Source organism: Neomonachus schauinslandi, chromosome 16 (genome assembly GCF_002201575.2).
Source record: "Neomonachus schauinslandi chromosome 16, ASM220157v2, whole genome shotgun sequence".
NCBI lineage: Eukaryota > Metazoa > Chordata > Mammalia > Carnivora > Phocidae > Neomonachus > Neomonachus schauinslandi.
The window spans coordinates 12,736,282-12,755,911 of NC_058418.1; the positions used below are offsets into that span (position 1 = coordinate 12,736,282).

The following is a 19,630-nucleotide window of genomic DNA, read 5'->3' on the forward strand; positions in this document are numbered from 1 at the left end:
GGGGGGGGGGGGGGGGGGGGCGGAGGAGCGGCGCGCGCCTTACGAAGTGTAGGGGCTGTACCTATTCGGGGCTGTGGGAGCTTTTCCTCTAGCGTGTTTAGGGCGGTGGGGGGCTGCTGCGGAGGGAGCTGTACCAAGTGCGGCCCGGGTAGCGCCGTGTGGGTTATACCATTGAGGTGCTGGGGGGGGCATCCTGAGAGCGTGGAGGAGCGCTGTATCAAAGGAGGAGGCTTGTGATGTTTATAATCTCTGAGGGACGCGCGGGGGCGAGGGGGGCAGGCCCCAGTGGGTGTTCAGGGGAGTATTTTGGGAGGGCGGTAATGCGGAGTGTTGAGGAAGGGCTTTGCCTCCCGAGTTTGGTGGGTGGGGCTTGGGGGTTTACACTGAGCCGGAGGAGGGAGGGTCGCTATTGAACTTCTTAATGACTTTGGGGGGGAACTGGATGGTCGCTGGGATTGCTGTCTTTCCCACAAACTTTTCATATTATTAAACCTTATTTTAAGGTGTGTGGGGCACTGCTGCGGCAAATTCTTTGTTTCTATGGGCAGGAGATGTCTTAGAAGCCTCTGTCTGAAGTTTTCTGAGCTTTCGGCTCCGTATTAGGGAGGGGAGGAGGTATTGAGCTTAGATTTGAGGAGCTGTGTCCCCTGGATCTGCTTGTTAAGACTTAGGAGGAAGGAGTGTTTAAAGGGATACCTCTCTGCCAAGGGAAGGTGGCTGGGGACTTCTAGATCCTTGGGATTCTGAAGACCCTCTTCCTCTCTGCTTAGGCTCAGCGAGAGGGAGTAATCAGGTTGGTCCTCCATGGTCTGCCTTTCAACCTTGTCCTCTCTTCCCAATTCAGCCCTGGCCAGACCTTGCTTGGCGGTGGGTGCAGAGGAGCCAGGCACCAGTACAGATCATGGCAGTCTCCATCCCAGTCATGAGGCTGTTTGTGACTCCCCGGTTAGCTGTCCAGCCTCCTATCGTGTTTACGCTCCCCACCAGGCGATAACAGTTGGTCTCACCATTAGGCGACAATGAGGCTGAGTGCTGTTTTCCCAGCTGTTCCTCTCTGCACAGGCCAAGGGGACCTGGGTTGGGGGTGCCCTGGCCCAACTCGAACCAGGGAGGAAGGTTTCTCTGGAGGACTTAGGGTAGCCAAAACCCCCACAGATCTAGTTTCTCAGTGTGGTCACTGGGTGAGTGCTTGGAGCCACTGCCCGGGCTCTCTAGGCCAGCTCGTGACCTTGGCTTGCCCAGTAGCCTTTGCCCCGGGTCTGGAGTTCCCGGAGGGCTGGCTATAGTCCCTCATTGACCCAGCTAATGTGGGCTGGTGATGTGGTCAAAGGCTGGTCCACATCCTTGGCTTCCAAGCTGACTGGCTTCTCTGGTAGTGGTTCCTAGAGGTCCTTGAGTCTCTTCGAGACTGTGAGGCTCTAGAATTTTTCTCCACTAGGGGTTTGTTTCTCTGGTCTCTTTCTGCCAGCTTTTAGAGGGTTTGCCTGATGGGGTTAACAGCAGCAATAAAAACAATAATTGTGAGACTGATGGCTGACATTTATTGAGTGCGTTCTGTGTACCACACACTATTCAATGCTTCACATAGATTAACTTGCTGAATACATCCTAGAGCCGTAGGGACTGTTGCACGATCTCCGTGTTAGAAGGGGAAACTGAAGCACAGAGAGGCAGGTTATTTCCAGAGCTAGTGAACTGCTGGAGTTTATTGGCCATCCACAGTAGGTCAGGCGTGTGGCAACCCTTTTACACACGTGAGCTCTTTTGTATCTCAAAAACGCACCTGCAGGGTAGGTATGGTTATGCCTGTTTTTTTGTTTTTTTAAAGATTTTATTTATTTGACAGAGACATAGCGAGAGGGAACACAAGCAAGGGGAGAGGGAGAGGGAGAAACAGGCTCCCCGCTGAGCAGGGAGCCCGACACGGGGCTCGATCCCAGGACCCTGGGATCAGGACCCTGGGCTCATGACCTGAGCCAAAGGCAGACGCTTAACGACTGAGCCACCCAGGCGCCCGGTTATGCCTGTTTTATAGACTCCTGTGAGCTAGGTAGGAGTGTAGTGCCTATTTTACAGATGAGGAGACTGAGACTGTGAAGTGAAAGGGTTGGCCTGATGTGTCAGCCAGAAGTAGTAGAACCAAGACGTGAGCTCCCGGCCCGGTTTGCTCTCAGTGAACCTCTTGTCTACAAGTAACTAGAACTGTGGGTTAGTTGCCCCCAGCAGTGGATATGGTATTTCTTTCCTTTTTGCAAAATGAGACATTGGGGCTCAGGGGAAAGAATTGCTTTGTCCTCGGTCTGTCAGACCCTAGGGGGCAGGCTGGGCTTTGAACCCAGGTCGGCTTGCCTCTAGTGTCGTGCGCTCCTTGTTCCCCAGGTCCCAAGCTCGAGTGGGTCTCTGGCACCTCAAAGGCCCTGCCCTGACCCACATAGATTAACTTGCTGAATACATCCTAGAGCCGTAGGGACTGCGAGGTGAGTGAGGGGAGGCACTGCTGTGAGCATCTCGGCAGCCAGTCTAGTAGTTCTGGGCTAGCTGGTCAAACTCGGTCCCTTCTCAGAGTTGAGCCAGGGTGTCTTTTGACCCGGTACAGTGTGTGCTGGGAGCCAGGAGAAAACAGCAGGGGAGCCGTGCAGGGGGTGACATAGGGGAGCCGTGTTAGAGGTCGCTGCCCAAGGATGGGTTGGGCCTGCATGCAAGTTTTCTGGAGCTTTCATGTTCTAGCTGTGTGACCTTGGACCTCAGTGTTCACCTCTTGTGCAGTGGGCTCTGAACGGCACCCACCTCAGACTGTTGTGAGGACGAAATGGGTTCATCCACGAGAAGCTCCTAGGATGGTGGCTGGCACTGTGCAGGTGCTCGGTCGGCACGTCCATCCTTCCCCATGCCCTCCCCTCAGTCGTCTCAACTGTCTTTATGTCCAGCTCCCCAGCTGGCCCAGCCAGAATCCGGGAATCCCGTGTCCTGGTTTCTGACCTCTGTAAAGAGCTGCACCAAGGTGATTCAGAGCATGGGGTTCAAGTCCAGCCCTAGCACTCCCTGGCTGTGTGTCCTTGAGCAGGTTCCTCAATCTTTCTGAGCTTTCATTGTCTGTGTCAAGGGATGGTCATTCCCCCTCCCCCCACCCCCATACATAGTCGTGAAGGTTAAATGGGTTAATTGGTGGAAAGCATTCATAGCCTCACTAGCATAACAGTCTCCAGTAAACGTTTCCTGTTCTTGCTCTTTCAGAAGAGCGCCTGACAAACGGTGAGCCCTCAGGATATCTTAGCGATTGTAATTCTTATTATCTTGGAGGCCCTTCCCAGGCTGCAGAGCCTTGGCGGGTACCACCAGGAGGAGGGCCCAGCTGAAATTAGCATCTCTATTTTCCAGATGAGGAAACAGGTTTTGGAGGGTGGGGGCGGGGGTGGGGACATATAATCAAATAAAGGGTAGCAAGTGCAGCGCCCAGACCTCCTCATCCTCCCACACAGTTGCTGCCCAGAGCTCCTCCGAGGTAAAAATTCTAGCTCTTTTTGGGGTGTCAGGCTCTGCTACACCTCTCTGCTATACGTGCTTTTACTGAATCTCCACCACAGCCCCCGGGAGTGGCAGGAAGGGCCTTGACCCCGGTGAGAACAGCCCTTTTGAAGGCTGCGAGGCAGAAGGGTGGGCGCACAAGCTGGGTGAGGAGCAAAAGTGCTCATGGGAGTCAGGGGCCCAGCTGTGCAGAGCCACCTGGGCTGGGGTTGCGGGGGAGAGAAGTGTGCATTGGATCCCGAAGGCATTGCAGAGCCAAAGGGTTTCGTTTATCCACCAGCCTTTACTGAGCACCTGCTGCATGCCTGGTGTCGCTTTGGGTGCTAGGGATGCAGCGGTGCTCTCGACAGAGCCACTCCTTCCGTGGCATCGAGGGAGACAAACCATCAACCTGGTGAATAAGCAAGGGACAGGTTAGAGGAAGGTGCTAGGCAGGCAGTTAAAATCAGGTGTGACTGGGAGCTTCCGTAGTTGGGCTGTCAGGAAGGCCTCTTTGCTGATCCCCGATCGGATGGACCAGGTGAGTGAGGAGAAGGACCGGCCTTGGAGGGCGGTGGGGAAACCACAGGGCCAGAGTTGAAAGCTTGGTGAGGTGCAGGGACCTGCGGTATGGAGGAGGCCTGAGTGGTGGGGTGGGGTGAGTGAGGGGAGGCCGAGGTGGAGGGCAGGTGGGGGTCAGAGCCTTTCAGACTTCTCTGAGGAACAGCTTGGTCAGATTTTGAGCTTCAGAAGGTGGCTTTTGCCAGAAGAGGTTCTCAGGCTTCTGCCTGGGGCGGGGGGTAGATTTTCGAGCCGGTCAGGGAGTTTCACATGCCTCCCACTTCCCCTTGACTAGAATCACTGCCTTAGAAACGGCGAAGGCGTGATGGTTGCCTCCCTCCTCTGTGGTTTTCACACCGCATTCCCCAGGGCCCGGGGCTGTTCCGTTTAGGGCCAGATGGGGGGAGGCTCAGTGAGGTGATTTGGGCCCACCCCTCCCCAATCCCGACAGCTGGGCTAATATCAAATAACAGTGCTGAACAACAGTAATACCTGATAAAAGCTGTACTTGGCTGATTTGACCTTCCACGCCGCTTGTGTGCCTGAGGATCTGCCACATTCCCGGTTGCTGCTCTAGAACTTGGACGACCAGGCTTTACGGGCCTATCTTCTAGTGGAGATAGGTGCCCAGCAAACGAATCTAGGAGAGGATATCAGTTTGTGGTCAGTGTTGGGAAGGCAAAATGAATGGGGGTCAGAGAAAAGAAAGTGGGGATATTACTGTGTTTTAGCTGGGGTGATCAGGGAGGGCCTCCTGGAGGAGGTGACATGGCGGTAGGGATTCGAGTGCTGTGAAGGAGCCATGGGAGGACTTCAGTGAAGACCCCTTAGATCGGGGCGGACTCGGCTCTGATTCCCAACTCGCAGAGGCCTGGAGAGCCTCAGTAACCAGTTCTGGGTCCCCAACCCCGCAGTTTTGGGGATGGGCTCTGAATTTGGGCAGTGTGGCTCCAGAGTCTTCCGAGACCAGGTAATTGTGGGTGAGGGGGCCTCACACTGAAGGCTTAGCGTAGTAAGCTGAGGCCAGGCTGTTGAATTTCCCAGGCTTGCCCTGGGCTGTCTTCCTGGAAGGAGTGGAGACTCAGAGCAAACCTCCTGGGGTCTCCGGAAATCCTTTGGGATGAGGGGATGGAAAGGAGTGTCTTTTGAAGTTATCTCCAGGCCTCTGGAGGACCCAGGGACACCCCTCCCTGGGCCTCTCTTCAACTTCCCAAGAGCTCTCAGTGGAAGGCTCCCAACCACCAGGCCTCTGGGCTGCACGGTGGGGTGGTTCCGTGGCAGGCTCTTCTGGACAACCAGCCAAGCAGCAAGAGGCCCAGCTAGGGGAGACAGCCCTGGGAGCAGGACCAGGAGGGAGGGAACAAGGGAGCGGGTGTGGGAGGGGCAGGGGTGGGGGGTGGGAGCTTGGGCCTGGCCCCCTTGGGGGCAGGACCCACCGCCAACTCAGCACCCGCCGTGGGGCCTGGCTGTACTGGGTGCCTGAAGCAGGGGACGGTAAGCCGGGGTTGGCTAAGGGGAGACTACATGTAGAGGTCCGTGCAGGAAGTTCCTCGAGCCCTGCCATTCTGCCCAGGAAGCTCATCCACAGATGTTGTTTCTAAGGGTGAGGCCAGAAATCCAGGCCTGCCTTGGTTTGCCACCTTGTGGGCCCTTTCCAAATGGACTGGGGGGGGGGGGGCAGCTGCCACTCCCTTGCCCCCCTCCCTCCCCCCTCCCGGTCTGATTTCAAGGTCTTCATCATCGGTGGGTCATTGCATAGTGGTCTGGGCTGACCTGGGTGTGCACCCTGTTCCTAGCTTCTCCCTTGGTTGCTCTGGAGCCCTGGGGGCCTCATATCATGTCTTTGAGGTGCATTTTGCTCTGCTGAAATGGGAACAACCTTGCCAAGTGGGGCTGTCGGGAGGATTCAGGGATCTCGTGTGTTAGAAAGTGCCTGACATGGGGCCTCCTGGGAAGGTGCTTGGTAGATCCGTGCTGCTGCTGCAGGAGATGGTGAGCCTGGGTCAGGTTGGGCATCTGCGAGCGGACGGGGGCCCCTGGGCGCAGCCAGCCTGGGCTTGCTGGTTGGTGGAGCCGCTGTGTGTTTGGAGTCTTGGGAGGAGGTGGCAGGCCGATCAGCCGAGGTTCCTGCTGGGGTGGGCTCCTGACAGGAATATTAATCATACCCATCACCGCGCCCCTGTTCAGCCAGACACGGCTCTGAGCAGCCTGTGTCTGTTAGCTTGGGCACAGCAGCCTGTGAGGTGGGTAACAGGCACCACCATTGGTGGTTAGGAAACTGAGGCACAGAAAGCTACGTAGACTGCTTTGTCGTTATTGAGAGCTAACAGGGCGGCCTTTCCGTGCCGGGCCGCTCCAGGGCCTGATGTGCCTGCTCTCACCAATCCTCAGCGTGACCCGGGAGCTCAGCGCAACTCTTCCTCCCATTTCATAGGTGAGCCTGCAAAGGCCCAGGCAGGTTACTGGATTTGCCCAAAGTCACAGTGTTGGTGACAGACAGGAAATTTGAAGCCAGCTGTATCTGGGGTTGAGTCTGCCTTTTTGAGACTGGCCCTTCTGCTTCTGATCAATGCCATGGCCACTGTTTCTGAGGTAATCGCTGTTGTTGCGGTTTTAAAGACTTTAAGTAATCTCTACACCCAACATGGGGCATGACCCCACAACCCCGAGATCAAGAGTCGCATGCTCCACCGACTGAGCCGGCCAGGCGCCCCTCACTACTGTGGTCCTAATGACTTTTCTGCTGTCTCCCCTCCTAGACAGAGCTGACACGAAGTAGGCCTCATTTGTTCTGGAAATGACTGGATTAGCTCCATTCGATCCCTGCTTCGGAGATGGGGTGCAGCGGCCTCTCTCCACCCCCCCACAATGCCCACGGAGCCCTGGCCTTGGCCAGCCCCTTCCTTCCCTAGAGGCCAGGGGCCAGGGGTGAGAGTTGGGAGGTACTCCCCTATTCCTTCCCGTGGGGTCTGATTCCTGAATGGCTTCTGGAGCCCGCCCTTGGCTATTTTTGGTCATTGTGTATTCCGTTCTTTGACCAGATAATTTATTGAGGACCTACTATGGGCCGTGTATAGTTTTGTCTGTCAGGGAGCGGGGCCCAGTCTGCTGGAGGAGGCAGAGAAAGTAGCGTTTGTCCTGTGAGTGCTTGGTGCCACAGAGGAAGGGAACAGAGATCTGGCTGGCTTTGGCAGGAGGGGGACTTGGGGAAGGCTCCTGAGGGGAGGCATTCAGGCCTTGACGTGAAAGCCCAAGAAATGGGCCAGGCAGGGGTGCCGCACGGGTAAAGGCCCTGAAGGGATACACCTCAGTGTGGTGACCCCGAGTACACGCCACTGCAGCTGGGGGAGTGGGGTCAGTGCACAGGAGGGTGGCGGGGCCCGGGTCTGGCAGGCAAGTCTGTGCTTCTCAAACTGGTGTCCCAAGACCTAGAGGGGGGTTAGAGGGGTGGCAAGGGTTGAGCATGTGTTCTGGGGTAGTGTCTGCAACTTGTCTACTTTTTTTTAGCTGTGTGTTTTCATTTAGATGATATTTTCAACAAGTTAATATGGGCATGTCATGAATCATCTGGATGATTCCTTTTAACCAGCTAGTGACAGTATGAACATAGCTGCCACTTCCATAGCTCTGACTAACTCAGGCTCAGGCTGGCCCTTGACTTTGGAGTTTGCCTTTGTGTAACTGCTGCCTGTTTTCCCAAGTGCTGGCCTCATCCCCAGCTGTGCTTGAAGCATGTCTCATTGGGTCCTCATGACCCTGGATTGCCAAAAAAACAAAAGCCCCCCAAAAACACCCCAAAAAACAAAACATCTTTTGAAATAATACAAACACATGCTCAGGTTGGCATTAAGATCCCGTTTTATAGATGAGAACACTGAGGTTTGGGGAAGCGACCTGTGCATCTTGGAAGGTAGCAGTCAGGATTTGACTTGACCAGCACTCTAGGTATGGATTTGGGCCTCTGAGCCCTGTTTCAGTTCCCTGGGCTGATGGGTCAGGGGTTGGGAGTGATGATACCACATGGGAGCTTCTCTGCGGCAGGCTGGGATGATCCAGCCCCTTGGGCCTGTGAGCACATCCCCGGCCCTCACCTGCCCCCACCCCCCCTCCTGCCTTCAGCCCCCTGGTGCTTCATCAGAGAGGTTCTGTGGAGCTGCACCTCCAATATGCTAGCCACTAGTTCTGTGTGGCTATTTGAGTTTTAGTTAATTAAACTAAATTTTTTCTTGTATTTAAGTTTTTTTGTTTTGTGTTTTTTTTTTTTTTTTAATTTATTTATTTGAGACAGAGAGAACGAGAGAGAGAGAGCACATGAGAGGGGAGGGTCAGAGGGAGAAGCAGGTTCCTTGCTGAGCAGGGAGCCCGATGTGGGACTCGATCCAGGGACTCCAGGATCATGACCTGAGCTGAAGGCAGTCGCTTAACCAACTGAGCCACCCAGGCGCCCTGTTTTGTGTTTTTTTTAAAGATTTTATTTATTTGACAGAGAGAGACACAGCGAGAATGGGAACACAAGCAGGGGGAGTAGGAGAGGGAGAAGCAGGCCTCCCGCCGAGCAGGGAGCCTGATGCAGGGCTCGATCCCAGGACCCTGGGATCATGACCCGAGCCGAAGGCAGACGCTTAACGACTGAGCCACCCAGGTGCCCCACTTGTATTTTAAGTTTTTTACTTGCACTAGCCCCTATACCTACATTTCTGCTACAGAAACTTCTGTTGGCTAGGTCAGCCATCTCCTGCACTCACCCGCTGTGTGATCTTGGGCATGTGATTTCTTCTCTCTGGGTCTCAGTTTCCTCTTCTGAAGAATGGGGATAGCAATAGCATCTATCTCCCAGGATTGCCATGAGGATTCATAGGAGTCCAGACCTGGCACATCATGAACACTCAGTAAACGTTATCCATGGGTAGGACCCAAGGTGCTTGCTCCTAGGTGCCCCAGGGATAAGATGGGGACTCATGCCACCAGACCCTGCCTCAAAACTGCTGGCCAGGGAAGCAGGCAGATGATGATGTGGAGCAACACCTGTGAGGGAAGAAGCCTTTAGCCAGACCGGAGGGGCCTTGCTCGTGTGCGCACGCGTGCATTTGTGTACAACAGGGGCAGCCCAGGTCTGCAAGCCGTCAGGGATGGTAAGGGAGGGCTGGCCCCAGTGCGAGAGGGGGCTCGGTCTCTTGGGAGTGAGGGCAGAAGGAGGTGGAAGACGCTCAGGGCTGGGACGGACATGATCCGGTTTCTTCTGCCAAGTCCTGGCTGCCCAGCATTGGGTACTCACTGCATCCTTCCTGTCCTCAGTTTCCCCATTGGGGGCCAGCAGGTGAGAGAGTCAGGCCAGTGCATAGGGCTTCTCTGGGGACAGCTGCAGGAGGCGGTTGTGATACAGTCTCTGCCTCACCGGGGCCAGGAACTCCGCATCCCGCTGTGCCCCAAGCCAGACCGTTCCCCATCTGTCCCTGAGAAACAGTCACAGCCCTTAGAGCGGCCTCCCAGGCCTGCTCAGCCAGCCGCACTCCCCCCCCCCCCCGCAGTCTCACGTGCTTCCTTCCCCTCCACCCTCCTGACTCGGTCACACCTGGCCTTGGCGCTACTCTACCTGGGCCTGGGGTGCTCTCCCCCCTCTCCCCTGGCCCCAGTGGCTGCCTCATCTCTCAGGGAGAATTTCTGCTCACGTTTCATCATCTCAGTGAGCCCTTCTCTGATCACCCTGGATAAAACCAGAAACCCTCTCCCCTTCCCACATACCTAGTCCCCCATGTGCTGCTTTTCCCCATAACGTTTGTCAACTTCTGTTACAGCATGTAATTTGCTCTTCATTTAGCTTTACTTTAAGGCTTGTCCACCCTCTTCCCTCCCCCCATAAACTCCCCTAGGGCAGGGAGCTCTGTTTTGGTCACTGCTGCCTCCCTGGTGACCAGAGCAGTGCTGACACAGCCTGGGTGCCATATTTGTGGAATGAATGAAAGCAGGATTTTTGTTTCGCCTTTACTTGACCCAACTCCGACCTCAAAAGCTATGATTGGGGTTGCTACCCCTACCCTGAGTTTATGGAAGCTCTGGGCCTGGCCCTGTGGTGGGGACACAGTGGAGACCAGGACATTCCCATCCCTGCCTTGTGGAGCACCCCATCGAATGGGGGAGGCACCATTACCCAGACACTTGTCCAAGTGACTGAGCACATTAGAGGTAAGAGCCATGAGGGGGCAGGAACGCTGAGCTCTGAGGATCTGTGACTCATTGTGGGGCAAGGAGCACTCAGGGCAGTCTTCCCTGAGGAAATACGGATTTAGCAGGTGAAGGTGGGTGAGCAGTGTGCCGGGTGGGGCGACTAGTATGTGCGAAGGTCCTGGGTGTGTGTGTGTGTGTGTGTGTGTGTGTGAGAGAGAGAGAGGGGGAGAGAGCAAGGATTGTTCGAGGGACCGGGAGAAGGGAAAAGTGCGTCTGGGGATGGTGCTACTGATCAAAGAGGCAGGAGGATAGGCAGGGGCCACTTCAGGTGGGCCCCTGTCTCCATGAAGGCCTTGGATGTGATCCCCAAGCCGGGGAGGGACAGGGTCAGAGCTGTGTTTGGAGGGTCTCTGCCTGGCTGCAGCCTGGTGCACTCGGTGTGTTTGGAGCCCGTGGCCAGGACGACTCAGATATCTGATGTGATTTCTGTGGGGTGCTGTAAGGCCCTGGGGTGGTGGGCTGAGGGGGAAGGTGTGGGGCGGGGGTGGCAAGGAAGAGAAGGAAATCTGCTCTGCTTATTCTTGTCCCAGTATCTTTTGCAGCCCACCTACGTCTTCAGCCTGCTCCTAGTCCTATACCTGCTCCAAGTAGACAGATGGGGCAGCTGAGGGGACTGGGTGCCGTTGAAGAGAAAAAAAGTATCTTTAACGCTGCCTTCCCGCCGAGGAGGTGGGATAGGTAAAAATTCTCATGTTACAGAAACGTGCGACGTGGGAAGCGAGGGTCCCCCCGCCTCCCCGCAGCGGAGGCACTAACACCTGACGGGTGCCGAGCGGTTGGCACGCTGGCAGAGTTCGAGGGACTTGGTGTGGATTAACTCCTCTAGTCCTCACTGCAGGGAGTGCGTACCGTTCCCGTCTCTGGTGTGTGGATGGGGAGACTGAGGGGAAGAGAGGGGAAGCCACGTGCCCAGGGTCCCACAGGAGGTGGCAGAGCCGAGGTGGAAGCGCATCTGGTTCCTGAGGCAGCCTTGACTCCTGCCCCCGTGATCCTGCCTCTCTTGGCACTTCCTTCCACGTGGGCCACGGTGAGACACGCACCTCCATGTGGCCTCTGGCCTAAGACGCTCTCCCCAGTGAGATCTGTTGTCAGTCGTCGATCGCGTGACGGCTTTCCTGAAGAGGACGCTGTGGCTCACGTTTCCGCTTGGGCTGGCTCCAGCCACCCGAATGGAGGCCCTGTGCTGGGGCGCACGTTTGTGTGGTTTGTGTGGCAGGAGGGGGATCAGGTGGGATGTTCCGTGGAGCTGAGAGCGCGCTCAATGCCGACGGGCAGGTCGCCCGTGGAGGCTGCTTCTGTCCGAGGGCTACGCGGCGGTGCCAGGGGAGGGCCCCTCATCCAGGGCTGGAAGCTTGAAGCCCACAAAGCTGGGGAGCAGGGCCTGGCTCCCGGTGTGCCGGACTCCAGAGGCCATGTGGCCGCTGGCCCCGCCGGCTCCACACTTCCTGGTCGAGGGGCTGGCAGTGGTCACTGCACTTCGTGACACGGTTTCTTCATTAAAAAGAGATTGTAAGGCCGCCTGGGTGGCTCAGTCAGTTAAGCATCTACCTTCAGCTCAGGTCATGATCCCAGGGCCCTGGGATCGAGCCCCGCATCGGGCTCCCTGCTCAGCGGGAAGCCTGCTTCTCCCTCTCCGTCTGCTTGCTTGCCATTCCGCCTGCTTGTGCTCTCTCTCCCTATATCTTTCTCAAATAAATTTAAAAAATTAATTTTTTTTAATTAATTAAAATTGTAAAAGTGCCTGGGAGGGTTGAATTCCCACGTGCAGAGCACTTGGGTGTGCCTGGCCTGTGGTAAATGAGACACAGGCACATGGGCATCCGCTCCCTCTTTTTGGTGCTGCCACATTAACCGTTGCTAGGGTGACAGAGCCCTGGGCCCGGCGTTTCGGTCACTTCCAGTCTTTCACGATTTCAGCAAGTGTACCCTCGGCACAGCGCTTTGCAGCCGGGTGGGGTGGTGGGCTCTGCTCTGGGGCGCTCTGCCTGCAGGGTACATTTGGTAGCGTGTGAGGACTTTTTTTTTTTTTTTTTTTTTTTTTAAAGATTTTATTTATTTATTTGAGAGAGCGAGAATGAGAGAGAGTACATGAGAGGGGGGAGGGTCAGAGAGAGAAGCAGGCTCCTCGCCGAGCAGGGAGCCCGATGCGGGACTCGATCCGGGACTCCAGGATCATGACCTGAGCCGAAGGCAGTCGCTTAACCAACTGAGCCACCCAGGCGCCCCTTCTTTTTTTTTTTTTAAGGATTTTATTTATTTATCTTAGAGCAGAGGGAGGGTAAGGGACAAGCCAGCTCTGCGCTGAGCCCGGAGCCCCAGGAGCCCCAAGCAGGGCTCGATTCCACGACCCTGAGATCATGACCTGACCTGAGCTGAGATCAAGAGTGGCTGGCTCAGCCGACTGAGCCACCCAGGTGCCCCTGTGAGGACTTCCTTGATAGTCACAGCTCAGGGGAGGGTGTGCAGGTAGAGACCAGGGATGCTGGTAAGCCTCCTCCTGTGCACACAGCAGCTTCTGCACCAAGAATTACCTGGTTCCAAGTAACACTCCTGCTGAGGCGGAGAAACCCCACCTTAGAACCTCTGTGCACAGGCATGATCTGCAGGAGAAATTCTGACGGCGGGTTGCCACTTTTTTAGTACTGCTAAAGTGCGCTCACAAAGCACGGGACCAGTTCACATAGCTGGGGACGGCAAACAAGGGAGCTGCTTCCCTCAGCTCACCCCGCGCGTGTGTTTCCTCCCAGATTCCCGCAAGCAGGTGTTGCCTGTTGAAGGACAGGTTCCTGTTGTCTTTGCGTTTATCTCCTGAGCGAGTCCTCCTCAGGGAGCTATAGGGAAGGTGCAGATTAGAGGGCAGGTGGCAGAGGGCCCTGGGGGGTTGTAGCCCCAGGAAGGAGCCCCACCCTGCTGTCTCTAGCTCCAGGAGCTGCAGAGCCTCAGCCTCCCCTCCTGCCTCCCTTATGCCATCTGTGTCGTCTGGCATAGAAACGAGGTCAGGGAGAGGGGCCCAGAGGAAAAAAGGAGTTGACGAGTGGCAAGGAAAGGAACCTAAGTCACTCTGAGCCTGTTCTGGGCACAGGGCTTCACATGCACATTCATTCCGCAAATAACTTTTTAAGTGCCCACTGTGTACCCAGCACCTTGCAAGGCTCAGAGGATCCAGCAGGGCCCAAAACAGGCCAGAGCCCCTGCTCTTACCGTGCTGACATTATAGTGGGGAGAGGTTAACAATAAGCTGATACACAGGTAAATACATAAAGTCACGACAGCGATGAAAAATGCTTACAGAGAAAAATAAAGGATAAGGAGAGGTATGGAGAAAAATAAAGGGTTAGGGGAGGTAGGATGGGAGCTCCCTTTTGTCTGCTTAGGAAGGCTTCTTGAAGAAAGTGGCATGTGAGCAGAGGCTGAAGAAAGTGGAATGGGGCCCCTCAGATACCTGCGAGCAGAGCATTCCGACCAAGGGGGCAGCAGGTGCAAAGGCCCTGAGGTAGGGATGTCCTGGTGTGTTGGAGGAGCCACAGGACTAGGCACTGTTGAAATGGAGTGTATTTGGAGGAGAAAAGGGGGAACCATGCAGATCTCATAGGGTCCTGAGGGTCCTGTAAGGACTCTGGCTTTTACTCGGGGTAAGATGGGGACACTGGAGGGTTTGAGCACAGGAGGGATGGGCTCTGACTCGGTGGTCACAGGGTCCCAGCCCATAGAAAGGGTGAAGACAAGTGCTAGAGCTCAGTGAGCCTTCACAACCCTCCCTCGCCCTCCCCGAGCAGCAGGAACCACACAACCCTAATTTTGCAGATGAGGAAACAGGTTTGGAAGGACCTTTTCCAGGACCCAGTCCCTGCCCAGGGCTGCCACCAGGACCTCCCCCCAGTGGCCCTGCATCGTCCTGTAAGTTGCCTCTCACGGATCTGACTCTGGCTCTGTGAGCTGAAGCTCCTGAAGGAGCTACAGTTTGGAAACCATTGAGCATTAAGTAACACCCGTGAGTCAGATAGATGGTATTACAAATGTCTTAAAGAAGTTTTAGAATAAGTTACTGTAGAGTGTTTGAGACTAACGGTGGAGTAAGTCAGTGACAGCCATGTACTCAGCAGCTCTTGAGACCGGTAAAAGCTGGCCAGAGTGGTCAGAGCCTCCTTGGGGACCCCTGTCAAGTCTCCTGTCCCTGTCCCTGCTCAGAGTGACCACTGAGAGCAGTGATCTTCATCCCTGTTCAGCTGTCTTCTGTGCAGAGCTAGACGTCCCCGCTCCTCCGTCCTGCCCACTCTCACGCCGTGGGGCCCAGAGTGTGTGTCTGCTCCCTCCTGGGGTGCGTGGCCCTTCTCCAGCAGGATCATTGTACGGAGGGAAGCTCTACACTCAACAGAGGGCAGGGTGTCACTTGCCTGTGGCCACACAGCCGGGAAGCCAGCAGAGCCTGGGGGTGAAATTCGGATCCTCCGGACCCTGGATGCCGCCTCCTTCCTCCTTCCTCATTGGTGACCCGACCTTCTTGAGGGGAAAATCCAGGCACGCCAGCCTTGGGAAGGGCAAACTCTGGAAGCCAGGAGGCCTGATTTTGGCTCCGCACATTCTCTGGACTCTCAAACCCAGGTTCTTTTTTTATAGTTACTTCTTTTGTCATACGACACAGAAAAATGGTATTAAACCCGTTTTGTGTGGTGCAGTATAACAAACGGCCACAGGGCAGAGCCCGGTGTGACCACAACAGAACCTGGTCAGCTCCTGGAAACTCCTCTGCTGCTCCTAAAGCTACCCACTCCCCCGACTTTTGTGGATTTGTTTCCTTGATGTTCAGCATAGTTTTGTAAGTGAGGAAGGTACCCCTAAACATGTAGTGTTGTTGCCCGTTCCGAACTTACTGCTAATGGACCCACACTTGATGTGTTGTTGTGTGTGTGTCGTCTTTCATTTCTTTTGTGGTAACCTTCTTACGCACTGTCCCTGTTGAACGTGTCAGTAGTGAGTGGAGGAACGTTCTGCTGTATGAATTTACCTCCATTTGTTTCTCCATTCTCCTGTGGGTAGACATTTGGTCTGTTTCCAGTTTGGGGGTTACTGTGAGTATTGCTGCTGTGAACATTCCAGTATATGTCCCTTGGTAAACACACACACTCCTTTCTGTCGGGTTGGGTTGTGGAATTGCTGGGTCATGGGGTGTGGGCACGTATTGAGTTTTAATTTTTACTGCCAAGCAGTTTTCCATAGTAGTTGAACCATTTTATACTTCCATCACTGTTCATCTGTATCTTTGTCAACACTTGGCACCGTCAGTTTTTAAAATTTCAGCCATCCTGGTGGATGGTAACTTGTATTTCCTCCTAAATAATGAGATTGTGTGCGTTCCTTGGTAGCGTGGGTGACTCTTGTGAAGTGGCCTTGCTCTTTTCTCCTTGTCTCCCAGGGGGCTCACCTCAAGCCTACAAGCTGCTGCTCGGGCCCAGGCCCTCGTCCGACTCGGGCCCGGACACTCAAGTGGGGATGGGGCCGTGCAGGCCCTCCCTGCCGTGGGGTGTGCTGCCTCTGGGCCGGGGTGGCCAGGGCAGGCCCCTGCGTGCTGACACCTGGCTTCCAGAGGCTGTTCTCTGTCGTCCCGCCTGGGCAGCCTCCGCCGGCAGCTCCCCGGGGAGCAGGCCATCCTCTTGGCATCGGTGCCTGGTATTTCATCACCCCAGGACTGCGTCATAGACACCTCAGCGGAGGCGCCACCCTCAACGGGAGGACGGGTCGGGATCCAGGCGGGGCGCAGGGGATCTTCCAGTTCCTCCCCCTGCCCTTGCCCAAGCTGCCGAAATGAGAATGTAGAAAGTGGCCCTGGGGTGCCGAGCAGTGGGGAGACCCGAGGTAAATGGCTTCCACTCTCCGAGCTTCTGCCTTCCCCTGGGCATAGTCACTGCCCCTCTGGTGGGGCGGTTGGGATCATTCAGGAGGGACCCCACGAGGGCACCGGCTCCCCACTTGCTCAAGGCCACCTGGCTGGCAGTGGCTCGCGGACTCTGCGACCCTGACCACTGTTGGCCACACCTGGCTGCTTTTGCTTTTCTCTGATCACGGCAGCTGCGTGTTTGAGTGCTCACCCACGTGTTTGCGTGTTCCCCAGGGGCCGGGCCAGGCAGTAGGCCGAGCCTCTGCACGCAGCGGGTGCTTCAGCGCTGCTGACTACCCTGAGACACGCAGAATCACGGAGGTGGGGATGGGAGGGGAGCGTCGAGATTGGACGCCAGGCCCACCCGGTCCACCCGGTCCTGTCCTTCCATGTCCACCCTTCCTTGGGACTTGGGTTCTCCATCCCGGTTCTTTGGAACTTGCGAACTGAGCTGGTACTGGGGAAAGCGTGGTGTTCGCCCCCGTGTCAGGGGACAACGTCTCGAACTTCCCACCACCCCCTCACGCCGGGCCCTAACTGTTCTTCCTGCCCACCTCTCCTGGCTCCTTGGCCACACCAGCCCCTTGGCAGTTCTTCATGCTCTACAAGTACTTCCTGACTCAGAGGTTTGCACTTGCTCTTCCCCTGCCCGAAATTCTTTTCCCTACATGGCAGCGTGGCTCCCTCCCTCCTCACATGTCCTCCCTACCACACAGCTAACATAGCACCCCACATTCCCCGCCACCCTTTCTCCTGCTTGACTTTGCTTCTCAGTGCCTCTTCACCACCTGACATTGTTACACGCATACTTGTATGTTGTCTGCCACCTCCACCGGGGTGAGAGCTTCACGAAGGCAGGGGCCATGTCTTGTCTTACTGATGATTCATCTCTGGTATCCCTCTGGTTGTCTGGAGCTTAGGACACGCTCAGAGGAGATTGGTGGCATGAATAGACTCTGGAAATGTTTCCATGGCTCTGTCTGGTCCTGGGCTGGGGAGACTTGGGTTCTTTCATTATGTACTCAGCAGATATCCAGATGCTGTGCTGATCCACTAGATTAGCACTTAATAGGTGTCGGAAGAATTGGCTGAGGAGGTGCGCAGAGAGTACCCAGGCAGCCTCTGAGGTCAGGAAGGCTTCCTGGAGGAGGCTGGTTCAGCTGAGACCTCCAGGAGGAGGGAGAACCCACAGAAGGTACAGGTACAGGGAATGGAGGCCAGAGGGATGGGCCTGAGAGACAGAAGCCTGGTTTGGGGGGGGGGCGGTGCTGGAGACGGAGGTAGTACCAGGTATAATTATTGTCACGGTTATTAGGTTTTATAGAGAGCTTTCTAGGTGACCCTAAGCTCGTGGTGGAAAGGACTTTGTTCTGTGTCTGAGCACATTGGGGGGCCTGGGAAGGGTTTTTAACCTGGAGGAACGGGGCCAGATTTAGATGGATTCTAAGGGTTGAAAGCAGAGACTCAAGAGCCCAGGGAGAAGGCCAGGGCAGTTGGGAGAGGCATCAGGACGCGGGTGAAGGGACAGTGGGGGCCGCTGGGCCGAGCAGGGGCGGGGGCAGCTGGAGTGAAGGTCAGCAGAGGCCGGGTCCTGAAGGGCCTTGAATCCCAAGCGAGGGAGCTTGGCTCTTTCCTGAGGTCAGCGGGAAGCCATGAAAGGCTTTTGAGTGGGGGAAGGACAGGGTTAGGTTTAAGGGGTCTGGCTGGTGAACGGGGACAGATCGGAGGGAGCAATAAGGGAGTGGGTGGGGAGTCTAGGGAGGGGGTGCGGGAGCCCTCGGGGGAGAGGACAGCACTGGACCTGAGCCAGTGAGCCAGGCCATCCCCAGGGCGGGAGGTGGGGCAGGGGGCGGGGCAAGTGCAGAGACTGGTCACGTTAGAGGTGGAAGGCAGGCTGGTGGGATTGTCAGGCTCTCCTGTCCTGGGTGGTCCGTCGGTCCATCCATCTGTGGAATGGGAGCCCCTCGGGGCTGGTCCCGCCTGCTGCGGGAGGGAGCCCCTGTGCTGCTCCTGGCCCTGCCTTTGCAGCTCAGTCCAGAACGTGATCTCTCACCCCACTGTTTACTTCCCTGTCACTGTCCGTCTTGTCTCTCTTTCGCTTCCTCCCACTTACCTCCCTTCCCTGCCTGGGTCTGGGCGGCCTGCCACCATCACATGCCAGGCAGTAGTGCGGCCGGCCCCCCAGCTCCCCTGGGCCATGAGAGAAAGCCGATGCCCGTGGTGTCCCTAGAGCCAGCTGCCACTTCTCTGGGGGCCGCTGTAGCTCCTGACCTGCTGTCCGCAAATAACCCCGGGCTGGGCAAGGCGAAAGGCGCCTTGGGCTCCATGGCCCCTTTCCAGGCCCGTGGCTCTAGGTAGGGGCCCAGTGGGTGGCTGCCTCCCGCCCTCCTCCCTTCCACCCTGGGAACCTGAGACGAAGCAGCGGCCTCGGCGTCTGTCAGTCTGTCGGCTGCTGGTCCCTGAGGACGGAAGTGGAGGTCTTGGGGAAGGGACCAGGGCCTTGGTTGAGCCCCCGGGACCGGCTCCTAAGCCCCAGACAAGTGCATTCGCAGTAGGTTGCTGTCTTGTTCAAGATCCCGAGCGTCAGAAACTTGTCTTCCCTCAGTCATCTGGTGGGGGCAAAGAGGGGCTGAGGCTGAGGGAGTGACACAGGGTGGCTTGGCGCAGGGGTTTGGGGGCACTTGGTTTGCTGAGGGTGGTAGGTTGGAAGGAGGGGAGGGGGCGGAGAGAGAGTGTGCGCGCGCGTGTGTCCGTGTGTCGGGGTGGGGGGGCGGCAGGCAGATGCTGGTGGCTCTGGCTCTGAGCACTCCCTCAGGTGCCCAGGGCTGTCTGATTCATCCCAGGTCACCGCAGTGTGGGGGCCTGGGAATGACCCGGGGTGGAGGCCACTCTGGGGTGAAGGTGGGTGGAGAGGCTGCCTCCGCTCAGCAAGGCCTGCCTAGGCCGGGGAGCTCTGTTCCCTCCAGAGTAAGGCTCCGAGGGCAGGGTCAGGCCCCCCCCCCCCCCGCCCCCAGTTGGAGTCCCTGAGGACGAGGCCACATCTTCCTCCTCGGACTGGGCCAAGTGGGCAGGGCTCCCTATCCCCACCGCCTCCACCCTGCGCAGCGCAGGCAGAGCGGCTGGAGGGGCCGGCCGGCCGGGCTGTCGTGAGGCCAGGGGCTGTGGTGAGTCCCCCTCGAGTTCTCATGAGCTCCTCTCTTGTCTTGCAGACTGTGCTCTGTCCACTGTGCCTCCTGCATGTCCTGCTGCCCTGAGCTGTCCTAAGCTAGGTGACAGCGTGTCAACGCTGCCACCATGAATGAGGTGTCTGTCATCAAAGAAGGCTGGCTCCACAAGCGTGGTAAGGGGCTGCTTTTGTCCACTGGATTGCGTCTCTCCCCTCCTGCCTTGGCTTTGTTCCTGGCACTTGGTGCCCAGGGAGGCAGAGGTACAGGGTCTTTGCAGCCCGAGGAGCCAGGGTGCTGA

The 19,630-nt window shown here is 56.6% G+C and overlaps 1 protein-coding gene across 1 annotated transcript in view; it reads left to right on the plus strand.

The window, feature by feature from the left end:
* Positions 1-19,630, plus strand: part of AKT2 (AKT serine/threonine kinase 2) — a 48,314-nt gene that overhangs the window by 519 nt on the left and 28,165 nt on the right. The window contains exon 2 of the mRNA XM_021701010.2: positions 19,375-19,505. Coding sequence (XP_021556685.1) covers positions 19,460-19,505 — 46 coding nt within the window. The 5' untranslated portion in view covers positions 19,375-19,459. The remainder of the gene's footprint in view (positions 1-19,374; positions 19,506-19,630) is intronic.